The 22,871-nt window shown below is 42.5% G+C and overlaps 1 protein-coding gene across 2 annotated transcripts in view; it reads right to left on the bottom strand.

Annotated features, from left to right (window-relative positions):
• Positions 1-2,691: 2,691 nt before the first annotated feature.
• Positions 2,692-22,871, bottom strand: part of ULK2 (unc-51 like autophagy activating kinase 2) — a 37,911-nt gene continuing 17,731 nt past the window's right edge. The window contains exons 11-29 of one of the 2 annotated variants that reach the window (XR_009275569.1): positions 22,490-22,540; positions 22,019-22,104; positions 21,242-21,413; positions 20,282-20,342; positions 19,959-20,051; positions 16,916-17,053; positions 15,392-15,537; positions 15,083-15,163; positions 12,072-12,358; positions 11,771-11,961; positions 11,040-11,149; positions 10,074-10,226; positions 9,248-9,456; positions 7,829-8,007; positions 6,859-6,977; positions 6,351-6,508; positions 5,571-5,706; positions 5,239-5,481; positions 2,692-2,884 (exon numbers count right to left, since the gene is read on the bottom strand). Coding sequence is in view for 1 of the 2 variants with exons in the window: in XM_058818006.1 (XP_058673989.1) it covers positions 5,414-5,481; positions 5,571-5,706; positions 6,351-6,508; positions 6,859-6,977; positions 7,829-8,007; positions 9,248-9,456; positions 10,074-10,226; positions 11,040-11,149; positions 11,771-11,961; positions 12,072-12,358; positions 15,083-15,163; positions 15,392-15,537; positions 16,916-17,053; positions 19,959-20,051; positions 20,282-20,342; positions 21,242-21,413; positions 22,019-22,104; positions 22,490-22,540 (2,438 nt within the window). In the remaining variant the exon portion in view is untranslated. Of the gene's footprint in view, positions 2,885-4,278; positions 5,482-5,570; positions 5,707-6,350; positions 6,509-6,858; positions 6,978-7,828; positions 8,008-9,247; positions 9,457-10,073; positions 10,227-11,039; positions 11,150-11,770; positions 11,962-12,071; positions 12,359-15,082; positions 15,164-15,391; positions 15,538-16,915; positions 17,054-19,958; positions 20,052-20,281; positions 20,343-21,241; positions 21,414-22,018; positions 22,105-22,489; positions 22,541-22,871 lie in introns of those variants that run through there. The other variant, XM_058818006.1, reaches the window with a different exon arrangement.

Raw genomic sequence — 22,871 nt, 5'->3', positions numbered from 1 at the left:
CCAGGTGATGTGGGCTCCCAGCACAGAGCACCCCTTCTGCAAAGTTTAATCCCATTTTCCCACATCAACACAGCCCTCCGAAGCTGGGAGTGCCTTTTGGCTTCAGATTGTGCAGAACCACAATCCCCGCCAAACACCAAGCTTGGCTTTTGTGGTCAGCTGGCTTCACTTACACCTCCGGGGCTGTGGCTCAGCATTTCACAAGCTGCAGCACAAATCTCAGCAGTAAACACCCTGCTGTGGAGAAGAATGACATGAGCAACTGCTACAACTTGTGTGCAGGAGGCAACATGAGAAGGAAAAACAGGCTGGGCTTGACAGGGCCCTTCCCGGTGGTGTAAGAAGAAAAGGTGGGTTTGCATTGAAGAAACCATGGGTGGAAGCAGGAATGTTCCTCACAGGACCGTTGTCTGATGGAAATGCTCCCCGTTATCCTGTCAGCATCCTTGCAGGCACAGGAGGTTGGAGCTCTGTGCAGGCCCAAGGGAATTTGTATGAGGATTAGTGGTGCTGAAATCGGAGTAGAAGCCTGAGCATTACATTGTGCCTGGGGAAACGGTGCTGCACTGCACCCACCCAGGCTGGCAACACGAGCAGGGAGGTGGATGGATTCTCCAGAGCTTGTAAAATTCTCACCCATCAGCCCAGAGGGGTTTTCATGTCACAACAGTGCTGCTTGTACTTGGCAGCACACACTGGAAGCAAATATCCCAGCTCCCAGTTATCCCAGTGGTCTGTGGGGATGCTGCAGAAATGAGGCAGCATCCTGGCAGAGAGTCCCTTTTGGTCCTTGTCAGGGACATCTTTTGGCCAGCTGGGGACAGGGAACAAGGCTGAGGACTTTTTTAGCATTGCAGAGTCTCAGCCGGGTGAGACAGGAGGATTTCAGGGAAGTGTGGGATCCTGAGTGAGACAGAGGAATACCCCGTGCTCCCCACGCCTGGGAGCTGGCAGTGTTTGCTATTTTAATTCAATCACTAAGAAACAATAAAGGGAGCTATTTATGGGAAAGCAATGGAACTCCAGAGGAACTGGGAGGTGAGCAGTGCTGGGGGGGCTCTAATCTGTAGTTACAGCAGCAAGAGGTGTTTTATTGAGAAGCTGAGCTCAAGATTACCCCCTCCTCTCACTCCTTGTAGCCCTCACCCCCCTTTGGAGTCAATTAACAGCAATCAGACAGGCTGCCCTGCCCTGGGGAGCAGCCCTTTGTGCTTCCAAAAGCACCCAGCAGAGTCTGGGAGAGGAGGACTTTGGTTTGGAAGATAAACTGTGCAGTATTTGGTTTCAAGAGTCCACCACATAACACAGCTGATCAATAAATGTCCTTTTAGCTGACACACCACACTCACACAACTTCAAGTTTTCAGTACAATCCTTCGTCTCTGTTTAAACGTCTGCCTAGTCTCAAATTCCAAATGTTTTCTGGAGGTCACATAACCCAGCCAGACCCCAAACCCAAACAGCACTCAACCATAAAAGTGGGTACAGAAGATGCACAACAGGGAGAGGTTTTTGAGGAACCTACAGGAATAATGCAGCTCAGTTCATTTATGGCATCACTTGTTTTGAAAGCTGGGGCTGATCTCACATTTGCCAGAAGGAGATACTGTGTGACACACAGCCCTGGTCTGTGGGCTGCATTGTGGACAGAGTTCAGGCCATGGAAAATGTGAAAGGGACACAAACAAACAATGGGAATGATTGGCACAAGGGCTGCAACAAGACTCAACAGCCCCACTGGCACTGGGCTGGCTTGCAGGCAGCCAGGAGGGGGGAGCCTGCCCTGCACAAAAGCCTTTTGAAAAGGTGTTTGTCCCAAGGAGCAGTGCCAAGGCTTCCTTCAGCTGGGCTCCAGCTGACTTGGAGACCTCAGGAGAGGGGTGACCCTGATGGACTCCACTCCTCTGCAGAAAGGAGGAGCTGTGGGGGCACTCTGGGAAAAGCCACAGCCAGGAGCACAGCTCAGGTCAGATGGGGAAGTTCAGGGTGAACAGAGATTTGCTTAAAGACTTAAACAGCACCCTGGACTGTCAAAAAAGATAGTGGCAAGCAGGGCTCAGAGCAGCCAAAAGATCAAAATTTAAATAAAAAGTCTCCCAAAATATGACAGGAAGCAGGAATCCAAAAGGAGGTGGGTCACAAGTCAGGTCACAAGCCAGCCTATCTGAATTTCAAAGCCTCAACAAGCTTTGGAAGCAGCAGGATCCAGCTTTCCCTGCTCCAGATGAAAAGCAAGTTTCCCTTTTTGGTGTAGCTGGGCACAGCACTGGGACATGGGTGAATCACAAGTTACTGCCTCTGAACCCTGAGGTGATGGGATAATAATTTGATGGAGCTGTACAAGATAACAGCAAGAACTACGCAAAACCCAGGCAGTCCCAGCAACAGCTCCCTCCTCAAAATGCTCCTTAGAATAACTTGTAGCATCTTAAGTTGCAAGTTAAATTAACAGGATTTCCTTCTCTGTGTCAGAGGAAGGGTTGAGAGTTCAATTTATTGCTTATGAAAAGGAGCAAATGTCAGAATCAAAAGGTGGTTTAGATTTTTCAGCTGACATTTTGTAAAATGGACAGAGTGGAGCAAAACACTCACAGAGATGCTGGAGAGCTGAGCTAGAAAAGCCCAGCAAATCTCTCAAGTTCTATCTTTCAAAGGCTAGGGGGAAAAAAAGTATTTTTTAAAAACAAGCACCTGCTGTTGAGCACGGAGAGCCAAAGACAGAGGACAGCTTCAGGATCTTTGTGGAATGAGTTTATGCAGAAAGACAGGCCATGAACGTTGGTCTCCTCCTGAAAACCGCCAGCAAGAATAGCCCTTTTCTTCTCCTCCTGTTTGTGCAGCTGTAGCCTTGCTGGCAAGAGGGGAAGGAGAATGAGCTTGAATCCTGAAAGGAAAGAAAGAAAACCAACAAAACCCAGTGAGGTCCTGAGAAAAGCAGCCTATCTCCTGAGACTTGTGCATTAAAGCTGTTGCTTTGTTCCTAGGCTCAGGCTCAGACATATCATTAGCATTCCCAGCTCACTCCTTCCTCATCCTCTTTATGTGCCGCTCACAAGTGGAGGGGTTTTTAATAATAAATTGGGGAAAATTTGATAGTACAGCTCAAAAATACAATATCCACACAGCAGCTCCCACAGCATATCTCAGCTGGGCAGAGGGCACAGGCTGTGAGGTGAACAAAGCCTATTTTCTGTCAACTTTGGATAGAAATTGTAACTTCCTGCCAGCTTTTGTCAATTAGCTCTGTATTTGCTGTTCTGGCAGCCCCAACAGCTCCCCTTTGCTAGAGGCAACAAATAAGCACCTTGTTGGGAGATCATACAGCTGTTACCCAGGATCCTACTTAGCATTTTTGTCTTCCAATCCAAGTTTAAAAAAAAATGGAAATAATAAAAAAAAAGCAGCAGGGTAAATTGTCTTGCAAAAGCCAGAGAAAAACAAACTCAAGGACATTTTGTGCCTGAGCTATCCAGAGATAAAGAACTCAAGGATGCTGCCCCATCCTGCCCTGCTGGGGGGAATATTCAGCAAATATTCAGCAACTTCTTTAACCAGGCAAATAAAGATTTTTTCCTAAATTTAACACCTCTGGTCACAGAGACACAGAAACTCAGTTGTACCATAGAAACACTTCTAGTGTCAGTATTTATTTTTACCTTAATATACATTTATACAGGCCATAATAAAAAGGCTATTACGCAACAGTTCCGTGAGTTATTACCTAGTTCCAAGAATAATGCATGCAATTACAAAGGAGAGGTAGAAACACCGTATTAAAGACCTAAAAATACAAACATTATATAAACAAACACTTTCAAATTAACTGTTGGAATTTCATACAGATAAATAAGGTAAAAAGTACATTACTCTGTCAAAGTAAAGGAAACACATGGTTATCCCAACACTGAAACAATATTTTGATGTGTAAGCCCTGTACAACTTTGTCAAATAGTTCAGACCACTGTGTTTAAGAGGATTAAAATGATTTTGTCCTGGAGAATGGTTTATTCAAGTATTCAAGCAGTTGAGTAACAAAAAAAGTCCCAAAAACAAAGTATAGGAACCATTTCCAGAGAAGCTGATCTGCCCAAATACTTTGCAAATCGCTGTCCTGATGATCTCATGGGATGCTTGAAATGACAATGCCTATAAGGCTAAATGAAGCTTCCCACCTCTCCCCCAAAATGCACACAAAATAATCCTGATTTTTCACACACTCTATATGTAGAGATCCTACATCATTTTATCAGCATCTCAAACCACAACATTATTTTCTGGTTTGTTTTTTTTATCTTTTTTTTTTTTTTTTTGCATGGTTCCTTGCAGAACCTTTCAGTTTACAGTATTTATTGTAATACTGCCCAAGAAACAAACTACAGAGAACTGTCATTACACCCCTAAAGACTGCAGGCATTAATGCACATATTGCATGCACAACAAAAGATGCAACCAAATCTATAGAAAAAGCAAACAACCAGCAACTCAACATTGCTATTACTGAGAAAGTCCAGAGCAGTAGTTACTCAAGTATTAGACAAATAGGTATAAAATGGAAAGGTTCACATGAATACAAGTTTTTACACAGTTTGTTTGAAAGTCTTCTAGAAGCTACATTTGAAATTCTGAAAAGAATTTTATGTACACTGAAATGAAATTCAGCCAAGTCCATTGTGCCTTCTTTCTCTAGATTTTTTTTTTTAATATAGTTCTTCAAAAATGAATATACAGTTGCTTTAGTAAATTAGTGCAAAACAAAATATTTTGGAAGAAGATCATCAAATAGTATCCACATCAGCTGAAAACCCCCTGGGGATTTTGCACAGATGGAGGGAATTTTTTCCATCCCCACTTTTCCCCTGGGGTAAGAGCGTGTTTGCCATCCCTTCATATGACAACCTGAGCCATGTGTACAACAGGTGAGCTCCAGACAAGGCAGCTGAGCCCCAAAAAGCTTCAAGCAGCACTTGCACATGGTTAGGGTTTCCCAAATTCACTCAGCCACATTTTACTGAACAGCTTTAAAAACTCTTGAGGGAATCTTCTGAGGGAAATGTCTTTTTTTGTACCTGATGCAGAAGGAGCCGCTCTCTAAAAACCTCACGAGGGAAAAACAACAACCCCTGATCATTCAAGTTCAAAGCACACGTACAAGGATCAGTTTGAAATGTGAAGAGAGATTCTTTTAAATTCTGTTGCTAGGAAGGAAAAGGAGCTGCTGGATTGGTAAGGCAAGCGTACTTTTGGAATTTCTCCTCTTTGAATATGCTGCTGTTTCTTTGGTAGTCACCACAGAAATGTAAGAATCATCTTCCACATGGGGCAGAACAAGGACAACAATGAAGCTGTAGTGAAAAAAGTGCAGTATCACTGATGTGGTCCCTTATGTTCACACCATCTGGTCCTCAGGATATTCCTACTGCTCATACACAGCCACTGTGCTGTAGCAGAGTGCAGAAAGCCTTCGCTCAATGCTGGATTTATCTGCAGAGAGAGGCACAACACAGGTGATCACCAGACATATTTTACAATGAATTAATTCCATGTAATTTTCATGATTCAGCTGAACTTACACTTGTGTACATTTTCTATATCTGCAGGGTCTTGCAGTATTTTAGTCAGTCCCTCCAGCAGCAGGGCTGCCTTGTGGTATCGATATGTGATATCCTCAGTTTGCTGGAACATCTCATCCAGAGCTGCTGACTGCACCTGCAATCAGTCAGGACAGTTTCACACACTCCATTAGGCAAGCAGCAAAATGAGAAATTCAGAATTAATCACCTAAAAGTGTAATTTAGAAACTCTTTTTCAGCTTTGATTTAGCTGATGTGGTGTTGTAACTAAGACAACAAAATGAAGGTGGAACTAGATGATCTTTAAGGTCTCTTCCAAACCATCCTGTGATTCTGACACAGAATCTGACACAGATTCTGACACAGCACCTGTGCTGTGATAATATTCTGCACAAAAAAAATCCATAAAAACATTTTTATATGAATAAATATGCTCATTCCTCCAACTGCATTCTCTTGTAAAGAAATGAATTAATTGTGAGAATATTCTGCACCAAAAAAATCCATAAAAGTATTTTTTGATGTGAATAAATATGCTCATTCTTCCACCTGCGTTCTCTTGTAAAGAAATGAATTAATTGTACACAGCACCACCATTATCAGGGTTAAGCACAACATTTGTCAGAATCTTTTGTGTGACACAAGAATTCCCTCTCATCACTAAAGCAGTTCACTTTCCTTTGTGGTCACTGAAAAGATCAATTCTATTTTCTGGTTATGTAGAAGAGATCTGTGAGAGAAGGCAGCAATTCCTGAGTTCAGGGAAGAGGAGGGACTCACCATTTCCACAGCACAGTTGTAGATGAGTTTCTCTGCAGTCACACTGTTGATTTCATCAATGAACCTTTGCTTGTCCGAAAAGAAACGATTCAACTTTTCTGTCAATTTTTTGCACATTCCAATACAGAATTTGTATCTCTCATTGAGGCTTTTCACAACTGGGAGAAAGGTAAGAAGAAATTAAAAAAAAAAACCCAAACAAAACTCAAACAACTCAGCCTAAGTTCAGCTTTGTAAACTAAACTTGTTTAAACTTGTAGTTTTAGTGTTTATTTACTCCACCACTTCTATGCCTTGAGTATCTATCACATAATTTCCATTTCAAGTTAATGAATACCCATTTCCTAACTGTTTCTGGCTGTTTACTATGAGAGTTGTGCAATTCTACATATCTACAGTTCTCCTGCAGAGAAGAAAAACAAAACAAAGGTTGCAACTTCAGCTCTCTGAGTGATGTATCAGCAAAGAAAATTCACAAGCAAAGCAAATTAGATGATGTTGCATTTACCTTGCTTAACAGCAGTGGATGGGTTCAGTTTGCCAGATTTGACCTGTGCTTTGGCAAGATGCAGAGAAGATGCCAGTAACTGGGCAGCTTTCATATACAACACCAGCTGCTCCACTTGTCTAGGGAGAAAAGGAAAACAAAAGTAATTTATGCATCAAAATATCTTTTTTGAATGCATTCAAGCCAAGGACAGACATCACTTTTTAATCACAACACCCCACAGGAGCCAGCAACAGCAGAAAAGGAAGACAGATGTTTAAAATGCAGCTCCACCCCTCCCTTCCCTTCACAAACACTCTGTCATGGGGTGAGGGGACATCTGCTCATTTAGGAGCTGCAGCAGCAAAGACAAACTGCTTTAAATGCAGACTTTTGAGAAAGGAGCACTTATTTGTGGGGACTCTCTGCCCGAGGTCAGTGTCTCACCACAAGGGACAGGGTGTACTTCTCATTTCCTATCCCCCTGGAATTCTCAGTTGTGAAAAGCAAACACTTGACAGGGGTTTTCTGTTGGGTTTTTATTACTTCAGGAAGAAGGCAGGAAGTAGAACTGCCCTTTCCCACCACTTCAAACTTCTCATATTTTTCCTTGCTTTTGATTTTGTATTAGGGCTGACTGTTTTTTCCAGTGAATCCAAATTTGGACACCTCTTCTCCCCTCCCAAACTCCACCTCAGGCCTTCAGTCAACAGGAAGGGATGAGGGCTCAGATCTGCATGAAGCTGGTACATAATTTTCCTTGCTCAGAAAGGAATGCACTGCTGACCTCAAGCCTGAGCTCAACATTTTCCCCAGGAAAGTGGCAGAACAGAAAAAAATATTTTATCTTTGCTCTTTCTGATCTGTCTTCATAAAAAATAATTCCTATAAAGATTCTCTACAAGAAAGCAATCATTCCCAGCAACAAGGGCAGAGTTTCAATAAATTTTTAAGTGTTGGATCTTGACTAATTCTCTGACTGCAAACTTACCCCCATTCCTTGCTGAGCTGGCTGATCTGATCCACAACAATGCTCTCCTGGATCTGGTACAGTGACACAGCAGAAGTGCAGAGCTCTGGGTTGCCCCCTCTCACTGCTGTCAGATCCAGGACACACTCAGTAAATGTCAGCATCATGTTCAGGTGACGCAGGGTGTCTGTGTGCTCTCTCTGGCAGAGGGAAAGATGACAGCAATTTAACCACTCTGAGCCATCAGCCACGTTTAAAACTCTTGTTAATCACTTAAAGATTTCTTGTTATGTCAGTTCTGTGCAGGAATTACATTGTGCTAGAGGCAGCATTAGGGATGACAGAAGCAAATGGGCCCCAACAGATCTGAACTTGTTCTCTTTGTTAATGAATTCAAGATATTGTAGCTTATACCTAAAGAGTCTTTCAACAAAGCCAAAGGAATTGGTACATGGAGTTCTGTGTTGAAACCTGAGGAACTAAAGGAATCACAAGTTGGACACATTACTTATTTTATTATCAGCAACACAAAAGTATGCTTGGCACTTGTGTGAAGAGCCAGGAGGAACATTTGGCTTTTATTATGTAATAGACTGAATACCTACAAAAGAACTGATCTGCCTCACTCTAATTTTCACTTGGCTCTGGAATTAAATTGTGTTAAAAGGTGGCCAAAGTTTACACTTCAGACTAAAAACTTCAATTGGAGTGAGCAGCTCAGTGCTGCTCTGTCAGTAAATCACACAGTACACATGCAGAGCTCCTCCTCAAAAAGAAGCCTTCAAAACAAATCAAACATATCTTAGCAATGTTTATAATATTTTAATTAATAACACAGGTCTAAATACATTTAAAATTTTATCTGTGGGAAGAATACAGTGCACTGGTAAGCATTCATGTTATATGAGATATTCAATAGGGACCCAAACACCTTCCAGCAAGATGTGAATGAGAAACCAGAACAGCAATCTGCCTTGAGAAATGTACACTCCAAGAATAGCATTCTGGTGAAAGACCACCCCAATTTGTGTTTTTAAAGTGTCACTCCCCCACACATCCTAAAAAAATATAGGACAGTCTTCCCACAAGTGGGATTGAAGTCATTGCCTGACTGTGAGGCAGGAATGAAATGCCCAGAGGGGTTTGTTACTGTCAGCACCCACAGCCACTGGCATGAACAGAGGCCTCTCTGGGAGGCTCTGGGGGACAAAATCAGTCATGTTCCTCTGGTTACCAATTCAAACATATCAAATGCCAGCAATAACTACCTAAGAGAAACTGGCAACTACTGATCCAGCAATATTTTCAAGACACTAAACATAAAAACCAACAAGTGAAACAGCACAGAGGAAACTACAAAGCACACGGAGCAACCCTGATTTACCACATCTGTACCAGCAACATCACACATTAGAAAACATGAAATGATTGATTCTATACCTCCATTAAAGTTTCTTCAGGCAATTCAGGAGCTTCAAAAGTGATAAATCCCTCTAGGCTGGGAGGGGAAGTACCATAGGGGATGTACTTCAGACTGGGAGCTGCCTCAGCCCCCGGAGGAGAGGAGCCCATGTAAATGCCAGGAGGAGAGCCCATGTACACACGGCCACTGGTGGAGCACAGGGACCCTCCAGAGCTGTTTGATCCCACTGCAAGAAAAATAACACACACATTCAGTCTGATCCAGCCCTGGGGCTGGGGGTGACAGCAAGGGACACAGGAGGAGCCAGCACAGAGACCCCATGGAGTCTCTCCTCACTGCTCCCTGCAGGGAGTGCAGAGGGTGAAATATAACAACAGTGACAATTCCTAAAGCTCTGGATTTATGGCTGACAAGGACTGCAGCTTGTGCTGTGGCTCACACTGCCCACCTGAACCCTTCACCCTGAGCTCTTTGATATTTGGCAGCACAGATATTTGATGCTGGCTGATATTTGATATTTGGCTCTTACCAAACTGCAGCTCCCACCCCTGATGTGCTGCTTCTGGGACAAAGCATGGCAGCATGCAAAAATCAGAATTCTGACTTTTCCTCTCCACCTTTGCCATGGAGATCACACTCCCAGTGAGGGAGTAAAGCTGTGTACACAGGAGGTTACTCACTGCTGGATTGTAAATCTGTGCCTCTGACCCTCTTTGGGGGGAAAAGGCAGAAACCATCTGTATTAATCTCTACTTTTTCCAGGGTAGCAATCAGGCCCCAGAATTGGACAAGCCCAAGTGCTGCCTTTGAGAAATGTCCACACAAATGCCAGGAAAGCCTTACCTGAGGTGGTTCTGGTTCTGAGGACCATGTGGGTGCAGGTGGGAGGGGTGGCACTGCTTGGAGGGGACCCCACAGTGAACATGACAGCCCGAGAACTCGCCCCACTTGCCATGGATGGAGTTGCCATTGCAATTCCATAGGCTCCTGCTGGAGCTGGGAGAGAACATTTCAGCAAGTCAGTCCTTATTCCATATAATCACAGCAAGAAGTAATTACATGCAGCAAATTGGAGCACTGCAACACAATGTGCTTTGATGCAGATCCAAGCCCTGGACTAAGTTAGAAGTTCTCACAGGAAATAAAAGAAGCTGAGTGGACAGTCTTGGTGAGACACAGACAGTCAAGGTGCAGCTTAATGTATATTTTTACTTTCAATATCTCAATGTTCTACTCTCACCCAGAAAAGAGCAACAGAGACTCCCTGAGAGCCTGAAGATGTCAGTTTTGCAGTAAAAGATAAAGCAGAAAAATTCTAAAGGCAGATTGTGCCAGGTCTGGAGGCTAAAGACCAGCCCTGTCTGCAGAGCTCCTTCCACCTGCTCAGAAGGGAGAACTTCTGGTGGTGGCAAGGGACAAACTCAGGGAGGAGGAGAAAAAAACCCAACCAAACACACAGAGTTACATAAATTTGCTTTCATATGAGATCAAGGTGGAAAATGAAAAGCCACAAATGCTAAATTAAAAATAAAACCAAACCAGAAAATCCCAAACCCCTCCAGCCAGCACAGGCAGTCAGATATTTCTGTGTTTAGCACAGAAATAAGTATTTTCCTGTCTCAGTTATTTTTAAAGCTATGCTAAAGAAATGGAACAGATCCCCTTAAACATTAAAAAAAGCCTTCTGTGCTGAGGCTAAAAATTGTCAGAACCAATCCTCCAAGCTGGAAGCAGAGCTGTGATCCAGCTGGCATTCCATAAAAACCCAGGCACAGGGAAAGAGCTTGGATTTATCACTCTGATCCTCACCTGTATCCATTGGCCTCTCTGTGTTGAGGCTGTCTGTGCTGCCTTGGTATAACTGGCCCCCAAGGGTGGTTTTTACCTGTTGATCTGACAGCTTCCCAGTACTAACAGACCTGGACAGGAAAACACATCAATTCCCAAAAAAAAAAGTTATTCAGGAATATCATCCAACTTGCAACTAAGGATAACTAAGATTCTTGGTATTTACTACAGAGAATTTTTCAACAAAAATAGAAAAAGTATTGAAATCTTGCTTGTTATCGTGGATCTTCTAAAATAGAGCAAACCATAAAAATAAAGAGACCTTTTCCTCTTGAAAAATTTATATTGCAAATTTTGCCATAGATATTTTCAAGCAAAAATTCTACAGGCTTTACAGAGGCAATGAAATTCCAGATTCAGCTAATCAAAACAAAAGGGAACTAGACAGCAACACAAAGTGCTCCAGGAAGTCTCTGCTATATTTATAGCCAGTACAAAATGTTTCTGTTGCACACACCAAACCTCAGCATCCCCTCACAGCTTTTTCACCCTCTGAGAGTTGCTGTGTGCAGTTGTGCTGCTCAGGGATGCAAAGTTTATCCTAAAGCAAACGGGAGAGCTCTAAAATATCATTTTAACATAGAGTTTGGGGGAAATATCTTGTATAAACACCTCATTTACTCAAAGGTATCCTTTCCTCTTCAAAATTCAGCCTGAAATTTGATGAATGTTCTGTTCCTGGCAGTGCCTACCTGCCAAAGGTGGTTTTGCTGTGCTGCTCTCCTGCCTGTTTGTCAGCTGCCTGGCTGGAGTGGAAGTGGCTGAAGTCCCTTGGCTCAGTGATATCTTTAGGCTGCAGCGTTTCACCCAAGCCCTGGCGGTTTGCCAGAGCCAGCAAGTTGGAGGATGCTTGAGTTTTAGGGATTTTAAAAGGAGCTGTTGCCTTTAGGAATCAAGAGCAAGAAAACACACCAAAAAAAAAATCAAAGTTAGAACCCTGAAATGTTATTGTTTTCAGGCAGTGTGTGACTGAGGATTGGAAATGTAACAAACCTTGGTGGGAGAGCCGATGATGGTGGGCAGGGGGGTTTTGAAGAGCCAGTCTGAGCTCCTGGGAGAGGATCCCATGTGCTTGGTGGGGGATGTCCCCAGGCTGCCTGGCCTGCTTGGCTGTGGAGAATGACTGTACCCATAGCCAGCATAGGATGGGCAAACTGGGTCTGAATGCTGCTTTCTGAGCTTCTGCTTGTTCTGGTAGATATCTGTGAGAGTAGGAGCACTCTGCAACCTGGCTCCCATCAGAAGGGACTGTGGGGACTGAGATGGTGGCACAGGAGAACCTGTGGAGATGACAAACAATGAGGTAAAATTCTACTTGCAGTGCTTGCAAAATATATTGATAAAGCTCAAAATTTCAGAGAACAACATTAAACTGCAAATATTGAGAGGTGTTTGATCATTAGCTCACTAGACAGCAAGGAGAATGGATTTGGCCCTTGGATTATTTGAACTATTGCTACACCACACTGATGAGACCTCCAAGCTGCCAAATGGGCACAATTTCAGGCTGACAGCTGTCCTGGCAGCTGCACAACATCTGGCAACCTGCACCAAGACAAAAAAGTGGTTGGATTCAGCAGGAATGGCACAACCAGCACTGAAATCCCAAGCTGAATAGAGGTTCTCAAGGCCTGGAATGATTTTCTTACAAACAAGAGAGTGAATGGGGCATTGCATGTTAATGACTTGTTTTGTGTGTAATGGCTTCATTTACAGACAAAGGCAGCTCATGTTCCTGCAAGAAAACCAGGCACTAAAAAGAACCAAATTATTCAGATGGAACAGTTTGAGGACATGACTTTGAGCAGTTGTTTACTTTTTAGTCTGTCTGACTGAATCTTGTTTCAAAAGCTGACAGAGGAAGTTCACACTTAGGTATGAGTGCAGCTTCTCCTAAAGCAAATGGGAGAGCTCTAAGTTATCATTTAAACAGAGTTCTGGGGAAATAACTATATTTATCAACACCTCACCTACTTAAAGATGACCCTCCTCTTTCAAAATTAGGCCTGAAATTTGATGAAATGTTCTGTTAGTGGTGTATGTTTTTATGTCTCATGATAAGGAACTGTGCAAAGTTACAAACAGTACATCAGACTTCAGCATTATGGCCACAGCTTCCCAGAGAAAATGCCTGCCTGTAACCTCCAAGAACTGACACTGAAGGGAGTTTCACTCATGTTTTAAGAGAAAAAAAAAAAAAGAGGGAAAAACTGAACCATACAACTAGAGGTTTTTTAAAGCTGGCCATGAGAATCTTCTGAGAGAGGCTTCATTTAATAAATGTCTGCTCAAAAAAAACACCCCAAACTTTTTGCAGTTTGCTCAGTAAAGTGCCCAGCTGTTGCAACACATCCTTCAGCCTTCTTAAGTCCATGTTTTTGCTAGCTGGATTTTGAATATGAGCTACTTCATCTTGATTTCATTCCACTCCATTAGGCAGCATGTTTCAGAACAGTCTGCCTGCCTGCAGCTCTAGCAGAGGATCAAGTCTATTTCTCATTAATTTTCCAGCCAAGAATGTGCTTGCCTGAAATCCCTCTGCTTGTCTGTCTCACAGCACTGGAAAGTCTTCACCTGTAGTTTTAGAATCAGTCTGAAATCTCACTGGTTACAGTTCCAGTGTTGTTGGCACCCCAGGGAAAGCTCCTGAATTAAAAGTGTGTCCTCTGCTGCCACTGGCAGCAAGAACAGCTCAATTAGTTCAGGAGCTACATTACGAAAGACATCTTCAGTCCTTAGAAAAATCTCAGCTCAGATGACCTCACCTCACCCAAAGCAAAAAACTGCTTCCCACAGCCATTAAAATGCTGAGAGACAGACTTGCTGCAATTTGTGGTATTGTACAAACAAAAATACCACTGCAGTCATTTCAAATTAAGAAGTGAAACTAAGAAAGAAAAAAAAAAAATGCAGAAAACATATGAAGAATGAAACATTAAAACCCCTGCCAGCCACAAAAACAGTGCTGTGGTGTGTTGCAAGTTAGTTTGATACTGGCAAAAAGGCACTAAACCAACAGCCTGACAAAACTCTATCCAAAGTAAAGCTGCAACAAGAAAAGCAAACACAGTGCTCTGTACTCTCTTCACCCACACCCCTTCTCGCTTTTTAAGAGACCATTTCATATCTAAGGATTCACTCATTCTTTTTGTTGAGCCAGCCAATGGCACAGCAATTATCAAGGCAATTTTTGAGACACATCATAGAAGTTATTCCATATGGATGAAACCATTCCCAGACATGTCTACTGAAAGAAGTGAAGGCTCTACCATGCCCAGATGGTTTTGGACAAGTGTTTAAATAGGAGAAAAACTCACAATGCAGTTTCATTATCATATCACAGAAAGTCAAAATAAAAAGTATAACTGGTAGTTTAGCTAGAGAAGCAAATGCACCCAAAATGTGCACAGAGCAGAACAAGTTGCTGAATTGCATTTTCTTATACCAAACCCTTCTGGCATTACAGTGCAATTCCATCTTTAACAGTCTCAGAACATCTTCAAGTCCTATTTCTTCTTGATCTTCTTTTTTTTTTTTCCCTGCTGGCATGCCATGATGATTTATGACTCGCAAAGCTTGCTGACTGCTTAGCAACAGTAACATCAGATCCCAACGATTTCCCAAGGGAATGATGAAGACGTGTTGCACGCTGTGCACTGGCAGCTCTGCCTCCCTTTCTGAGAACTGGCATGACAGAGCTGGTCTATCAAAACCAGATTCTCAAAGCATGTTACTACCATTCATTATAAACCAGCCCTGGTAAAGGACAGGCTTCATCAGAGTTGTTTTTCCATCTTGAGAGTAAGAAATTTCAGTCACTGTCTTACTGTGTAGGGAATTAGTTATGGGCAAAGGTGTCACCAGGCCACAAATGGGCATTTTCCACAAAAACTCAGTGTCTCCTATTAACCCATTCTAATGTGTGTTGGCTCTCCTACCTCTTCACAAAATGCTCTAGAAGCTCTGTCAAAATAATGCTGATTGCACTGTCCAAAGTCACTCACCTGAGAAGTTTCTACTCCTTGATTCGTGTCCTTGGAGTTGTCCACAACAGCAGTGCCCAAGCTGCTCAGGTATGGTTCCAACTATGCAAACAAAACAAAAATGTGGATTTACACTTTCTACTTCACTTACAAAGCTAAAACAATTCACAACCTAGTTAGTTTACTTCTGTGAGCCATTTAACAGAAATTATATCTGCACACATGACCTGGCTGGGCAGGTTGTGGTTTAAGATTAATTTCAAGAGAGAATCAGAGTTCTGAATGACTGCAGATAAAGCTTTACTAATTGCTGAGCATTTCTGTGCTTACCTAGTGGTGAAGGAGAGTATGGCCTGGAAGATCCTGTGGACAGCCTGCGCCCCACGGCCTGGGCAGGGTCAGCAGGCACAGGAGAGCACGAGCCCATCTTCATGAACCCCATGGGGCTGGTGTTGGAGCGCCTCACCACCCCGGCCCTGCAAGGAAAACAGGGCTCACACACACTGTGCTCTCCCTGAGACAAGCTTCAGAACCCCCCTGAGGAGTCTGATCAGCTAAAGGAAATGCTGCTGTTTCAGCTAAGAAGTTAAGCTTTCCATACTGAATTAATCAAGGTTTAATTTCCTTTGTTACCACACTTTTAAATGTTGAATGCCATAATAGTCTGTTAACTGGAGAACATTAAAACAGACTTCTCTTAGTAGACCGTAATCTTCAAAAAACTTATCATAAATTTTTTTTATTTCCCAACCAAGTATGTGGCCACATTTCTCTTCACAGAGAAAAGCAAGGCACAACTTCCCAAAGATTTTCTGGGATTCACATTCTCTGAACCACAGAGAAAGAAAAAACAATTCTTCTCTCATTTACTGCTGCTGTGTTTTGGAACAAGCAGAATGCATTGAGAAAGGTTATTTACCTGAAAGAATTTGCTTGATTGGATTCTGGTGTGAGTGTTTTGATTCATTAACCAATTGAATCCATGTGTGTGTGTCAGGACTGTCAGCTGACAGTCACAAGATTCTAGGCAGTTGAGTTCTTGTGCAGATTCAGTGTAATATAGTATAATACAGAATAATATAGTATAATAAAGTAATTAATTATATCTGATATCTATAGAGTCAGATGCATAATTTTCTCCCCTTTGTCAGGGGTGCCCTGCTTTTACAATACAAGTATTGCTTAAATCCCCATTTTGTAAACAGCAAAGATTCTGACAAAATTTTCATATTGTGTCTGGAATACAGATAACTGAAAACAGATTATTTAAGGGAAAGTCATTTCCCTGCATGTAGCAGCTATAATCAAATCAGGGATCCTGGAAAAAATGTGCAAGTAACACTGGGTTTTGTTTTTGTAAAGATCTCCAGAGTTCTGAGTAGTCTATTTATGAGTCTTTGACCTTCACCAGCCTGATCTTGTAGAGCACAAGGCAAAGAAAAAGCCTGGCTCACTAGAGCTGTGTAATGAGACAAGCTGGTTAAGAGGCATGCCAAAAATTGTTTCCTTGATATTCTACAGAACAAAGCATTCATCTCATCACTACATGTGTGAAAACAAACCAGAACTTATTACTGACATTTCAGTTCATGATGTAATGCCATGCAATACACAAAGAGCAGCAAAGAAAGCAAGACTTCATCTTTTTACCTTCTTGGGCTGCATTATGAGTGAAAGAACAAGCTCAATTTGTTTTCATGAAATATTTCAAGCGCCCATCCAACAATCTTGAGACTGCGAAGGGCTTTTATTTGTTATCATTGAAACGTCTCTTCAGCAAGAAAGCAGGGACATCTGCCAGGGTACAAACACCAACCAGAGCCAAGAGAAAGGAGTTGAAAAGCCCCTCCTTACCTGGGTGAGCCGTGGGGGTTGGACACGGGGCTGGCAGTGGAGGAGAGGTTCTGCTCTATGCGCTGGTAGTTGCGCAGCTGGGTGGGAACCGGGATCGGCGCCGTCTCGCTGCGGGGGGACACGGAAGGCTGACAGTGCCTGGAGTTGGAAGGTGTGGAGACAGGAGGTGGGAACAGGAGATGAATACAGGTAGGCAGGTCTCACTCTGTCAGAATTGTACTGTAGGGATTTGGAGGAAATCTAGGAAACGGGTAAATGAATTTCTTCTGTGCTCCCTGCTGAGGTCTCTGCTGGTCCTAACGCGGCTCGAACGCTGCACAGAGGAGGATCAGGAACTGTTCAGCTCTCCCTGCCTTCTCTGCACTGCCTGGGATCACACAGAGCTGGGATTTAGCCCTTGGTCACACATCACTGAGACCTCCAGATCCCTCTGACTCCCTGCCAAGCCGCCCTGCTGTGTTTACCACACTTGAAAATAGTGTTCTAGGAAAACCCAGGGACAGGAAGTTCAGAGCAGGGCTGGAATGTGGACAAAAGCCACCAAAGCACAGGCAGAGATATCCCCAGAGACATCATGAACTTGCAGCAGGAAAACATGTTATGTAATGTAAGATCCAACCCCTGACAGGGGGAGCCAAACCACACACCTGAACATTAATCCACAGATTGCAAGTGCAGATTGCCCAAATTCAGCTGGAGCGTCAGTGACCTGCCTCAGGGTGGTTCCTCAGGGTTGTAATCAGTAACCAACACTTTTAAAGGAAAACAGAATTCAACTGAAAGAATTTCAAACAAATGGGCTGTGTGGAAGATAATAATTTTGCTATCTGGTCCTTTATTGACCATGTCTTTAAAGAAAGATTACAAATTCCTAGAAGAAATGTGAAAAGAATTTCTCTAGAAGACAGGCAGTTACAAGACTCACTGCCTGGCTCCAGCTGAACAGAAATCTGGGTTTTTTTACTGTAATTGTCTTATTCTCTTTGCTACCACTTAGAATGAAATATTACTTCCTAATAGGCACAGAACTTCCTTAGCAAAAGAAATTAAGTTGGTCCTGCTGTTGCCACCCAGTTTCTGGATCCCACAGAGTAATTTGGAAGTTGGCTGTGGACACAGAGTCAGCAGAAAGCCTGAAAACTTCCAGGCAGGGAGAAGGACTCCCATGTGGAAAGCACAGGAAGGCTGTGGGCAGCCTGCCATGACTACACAGCCCACTGAGGGAGCACAGGGAGCCTCTCCCCAGGAGAGGGAAGCAGATGTTATTTAAACTGTGGCACTGACACTCAGGAGGCCATGAAGGCACTTCAACTTTTAAAGAACTCAGCACAGAAAATGCCTTCACACAGCCCTGCAGGTAAATCCAGGCAGCTCCTGAGCTGTGAGCTGACAGGAGGGAGCAGAGCTGTGTGAGTGGGTGCAGAGGCACAGCCCCATCAGGGCTCCCCAGCCCAGGCCAGTCTGATGTGGTTTGTTACCAGTCAGGGAAAATGCAACACAGATGTGTGCAGAGCTGCATGCAAATCTTGTTTCTCTGAGGTGCAGAGGATAAAACTGATAATAAACCACAGGAGAGTGAACCAACTTGACCTAAAAACTGCCCATTCTGGCTGGAGACTGACTGTGAAGACACACAGCATAAAGCAGCAGAACTATGGGCAAAATTAATTCAGTTTCATCAGTTAATCAGAAAGATTCACTGTTTCACAGGGCATAACCTTTTGTAAAAAACAAAAAAACCCAAGTGAAACAACCTACAAACAATGAAAGAATATTTGCCAGGAAATAAAAAACTAAACCCCAAACCAAAACCAGAATCTTGTAGAATATCAGACACACTCTGCTTTCTTCAGACCATGCCCCATGCAGCCCCAAATGCAGTTAATGAATTAACTCAGCCAGTAATTAAACTATTATAGTACAGAGTGTGAACAGTAAGCACCTGTTTCTAATCACATGAACATTTAGTTCTTACCAATGTACAGATAACACAACTGGCACATTTTCATAACATTTCTAACTCTAAAAACCCTGCCTGACACAACTTTAAAAAGGAAAGAACAGTGTATTTATACTACATTGCAGATGGGTCTCTACAGGCCAAAGCATCCCCATTATCTGCCCTTAAACAAAACATGAGGCTAAAAGCTGTATTGACAGCCCCTGTCAGCACATTTCCTCAACTGCACAAAGATCATCACAAAGTAACAAACTTTTCTTGTGACAAGCATTTCTTAACAAATAATGCTGACTTGCAGCCCTCTAGCACTGGCACAAGCCAAAAATGCACCCAACATAATAGCTGTGTTCCCCAGTTAGCCACTCATCCTCTTTCTGTTTGTACTGAAAACATCATGAAATTCATCACTTGAACAAATTCTGCTTAGATATTCCATGAGTAGTTAAACACCATAATTAGGCTTTATATTTTCCAAAGTAACACAGGAAAGATTTCAGGCCCCACTGATGAAAATCAGTTCTATTTTAAGGCAGCAGAAACTGAAGCCTACAGCCATGAGGAAGAAAGGGGAATAATTACCAGTCCTGCTGATGGAAAACCTGCAATACATGTTTAGCTCCTTCATGTGACTTTGGCATCTTGTGAGACACAACCATGAAATTCACAATAATCACTTGCACACAGCCACACCCAGTGACCAGACAAACCAAGCCAGCCACGAAACACAAATCCATTGCAATCTGGGCTTTCAAAGTTCCTCTTCCCTCACAACCACTTTGTAAAATGTATCTGCATTCAACATCTTGACTCACTCCGTGAAGGTTGTGCTGTGCTTCCCAACACCAAAAAAGACAAGGCAGTTATGTCCCTAAATTTCTGCTTTTAAACAGCTCAAAATTTAAACAAAGAATTTTAAGATTTCCTTGAGGAAATCTTTTGGGGGTGCACCAGAGAAGCCATGAAGGGTAGAGAGCCTGGAGAAAAGAAGCCTTGCTTCTATTTTAGTCCAGTTTCACAATTAAAAAACAAGTAAATAAAGCCAAACCCATAAAATAGCAGAGAATCTAAGGCCACATCACACACCTGTTGGCTGTACCAGAGGCAGCACTTCGAGAAGAGGCTGTGGATGGTTTCTGTACAGTTCCTGAGCTTCCAGAAATAGTTAATGGTGACTGCCTGTGGAAACAAAAACCACTGTCAAAAGACAGGTTCTCACACCAGAGAAACTCTACTTGGCAGCAAAACTTCCTGAATTCAAGCTGTTTAGATACTCAAATTCAATTCTTGTTTATCTTTCAGAAAGTCCACAGAGCTATGACAACCCAAAAGCCCAGAACCCCCCTGTGCAGCTGCAGCACCAATTTTAGAAGAGGAGGTTTCTTTTGGAAGAAGCTCAGCACACCTACCCTCCACACATCAAGAACTCACTGGAAGCCCTCCTGCCAGCTGCTCCCAAAGGCATATCATCTGCAGGAGGAACACATGGAAACCCACATCAGCAAGCAGAACCAGAAAAAAAAAAAATTACATCTTCCATATTGCTGTTGTAGAGAAAAACATTTCTGTGAATATATGAAAGTTTCCCACAAAAGGCTTTGTGTAGGAAAATATCTCAAATGTGTCCCCCCCCCAACAAAAAAATGGAACTGGGGAAGGGAGGTCTTTACAAAATTATTTTGCTGTTTGTTTGTGGGTTGTTGCCATATTAAGAACACTTTTGAAATAAACTCCATTGTGCAGGAGTACAAGGTATCAGCTGGGATGTTTACAACAGTGGATGGCAGAAACCCTTCAGGGCAGTCACTTAGTCAAATATTTACCACAACTGGTGGCATCATCCAGAAATCAGCTGACTTTGTGCAGTTCAGGTGGGGACCACGTCATAAATGAGCCACATCCAAGTTTCTCCTTTCTATAAGCCCAGGCTGATGTTTTACCTTTCATGTTAGAAGTGTTTTATGTTTACCTACATCTGTTATTTAAAGCTCTAGAGAATGAGCTATAAATGTTCAGCGAGTCTGGAGGAAACAAAGTGTCTGCTTCCACAAAGAACTCCAAGAGAATCCTTGGGTCTTTTATCAGCAGTTGTTTACAACTGAATCTCTTCTTCTACTGCCAAGCCCCACTGTTTTCCATGACTTTAACCCACCCCTATTGCATATTTGGCTGCTCAATGAAGATAAAAATGTCCCAGATAGAAATGCAGTACCCAAGAGTTTCCTTCCAAAGAGGAATCAAACTACACAAATTAATTTTAATTTGAATTTTGACACATTAAGAGCAAATAGAGCCAAAGAACAACAGGAGGTAGAAGTGTGTTATGAATGAAAATTGGGTTGAGATGTAAAAATAAGAAAAGTTCTTACATGAATGGTCTGAAGAGATATTGTGTGGGACAAGAACAAAGTCATCTGTGTCACAAGAGGAGTTCTTGCTACTGGTACTGGCAGAGTCTTTAGAGACTTGAAGATAGTTAGGAGGACCCAGTGGAGGGGAAGACAAATTTTCTTCTTGAATGTGCTGCATGTCTGGCAGAGACTGGAGGGGGGTGGTGGGAAAAAGAAAAGTTACAAATACCCACTGTAGATCCAGTGATTCACAAAGCAGAAATGCTTTTGAACTATGACATTTCAAATACTGGAGAACTCTGTAGTGTCAGTTTAGACAGTTCTGTACTGATCAGGCTATGAGTTTAAACAATTGGGGTTTATTCAATTATTCCTGGTGATACAGATGTACCTGCTCCAAATGTCACATAGAATTGAAGTCACTGGTTTGTAATAAGGGCCCTTAGCCAAAAGGGCCAATTCAAAATTTATCTGTAAATCTGTAACAGTCATTACATTGCAAACCATATTAAAATATCTAAAGATTTGCTGCTCTAGCATTTGATATTTGTATGGAGTTTTTTTTACCTTAAGCAAAAAGAACAACAAAACCCCCACAAGATACAACACAAGGAACAAGAGAGCACCAAAGTGTTAATGGTATTTAAGGAAAAGACAAGGGTGTTCCTTGCTCTTTGCTCCTAAACATGACAGTTTACAGTGTTCAAGTATTAAAAGATTTTAAAAATTCATGAATTCTTGGCTAAACATTACAGAAAATATTTTCTGGAGATTGTTGTGTAACACAGAACTTACTGGAGGAGAAGCAAAGCGACAAGGAGAGCTACCACAGGAACTGCCAGAGACTGAGCCTGGGTATGTGGGCACTGGTACAGGACAAGCTAGAAGAGAAACCCAGAGGGGGAAAAAAAAAGTGACTAAGACTTCAAAAGGCTGAATTTCAAACAAATTCCCTCACTGCTTCTCATTCATAAGCCCTTACACAGCTTATAAGAACAGCACATCCTCAATCACACGAGGGTATTTCAGTTCAGTGCAAACGTCAAAAGAACAAGTAAATAAGTATCACATTTCACTCTGGCACAATACAAGAAAGGATTCAACACTCAGGCTCATAACAGAGCACAACAACAGGCAGGCTGAGGAAAATGTCTCATAAACACTTAGTGTGATATTTGGCAGATCTTTCTCCCTCCCAGCCTGCAACATTCATCATTCACACAAATAAGTGAAAAAAAAAAATCAAAATTCCAACTAACTACTTACATTTTTTTACTGTGGAAATGTGATCCAGGAAAGGGTGGTTGAAAAATGCTTCTGTAGAACAAGAAACAACCAGCATTGTGAGTAGATGTACAAATGACAGAATTTACAGACTGTAATGCAGATGGTGATAAATGGTTGCATTCCCAGAATCAACACTGCAGAGCCAGAGGGTGAAGAGCTTATAAAAGATTAAAGCTGTCTATGGTATGTGCTGCTATAGAGTTTGGAAAGGAAACAAGAATCAATTTAATAACTTCAAACATCAGTCAGCAAGGCAAATCAGACTGAATCACTGGAAGAAATCTTGTGACTGCACTTAAAGCCATGTACACAAGAAACCTCCCTACACTGCTGAGGAAATGATGTTTTCTGTGGTGGTAAT

Source organism: Ammospiza caudacuta, chromosome 20, assembly GCF_027887145.1.
Source record: "Ammospiza caudacuta isolate bAmmCau1 chromosome 20, bAmmCau1.pri, whole genome shotgun sequence".
Taxonomy (NCBI): domain Eukaryota; kingdom Metazoa; phylum Chordata; class Aves; order Passeriformes; family Passerellidae; genus Ammospiza; species Ammospiza caudacuta.
The sequence above is the reverse complement of the archived record's forward strand: the minus strand, read 5'-3'. Positions and strand labels throughout refer to the sequence as shown.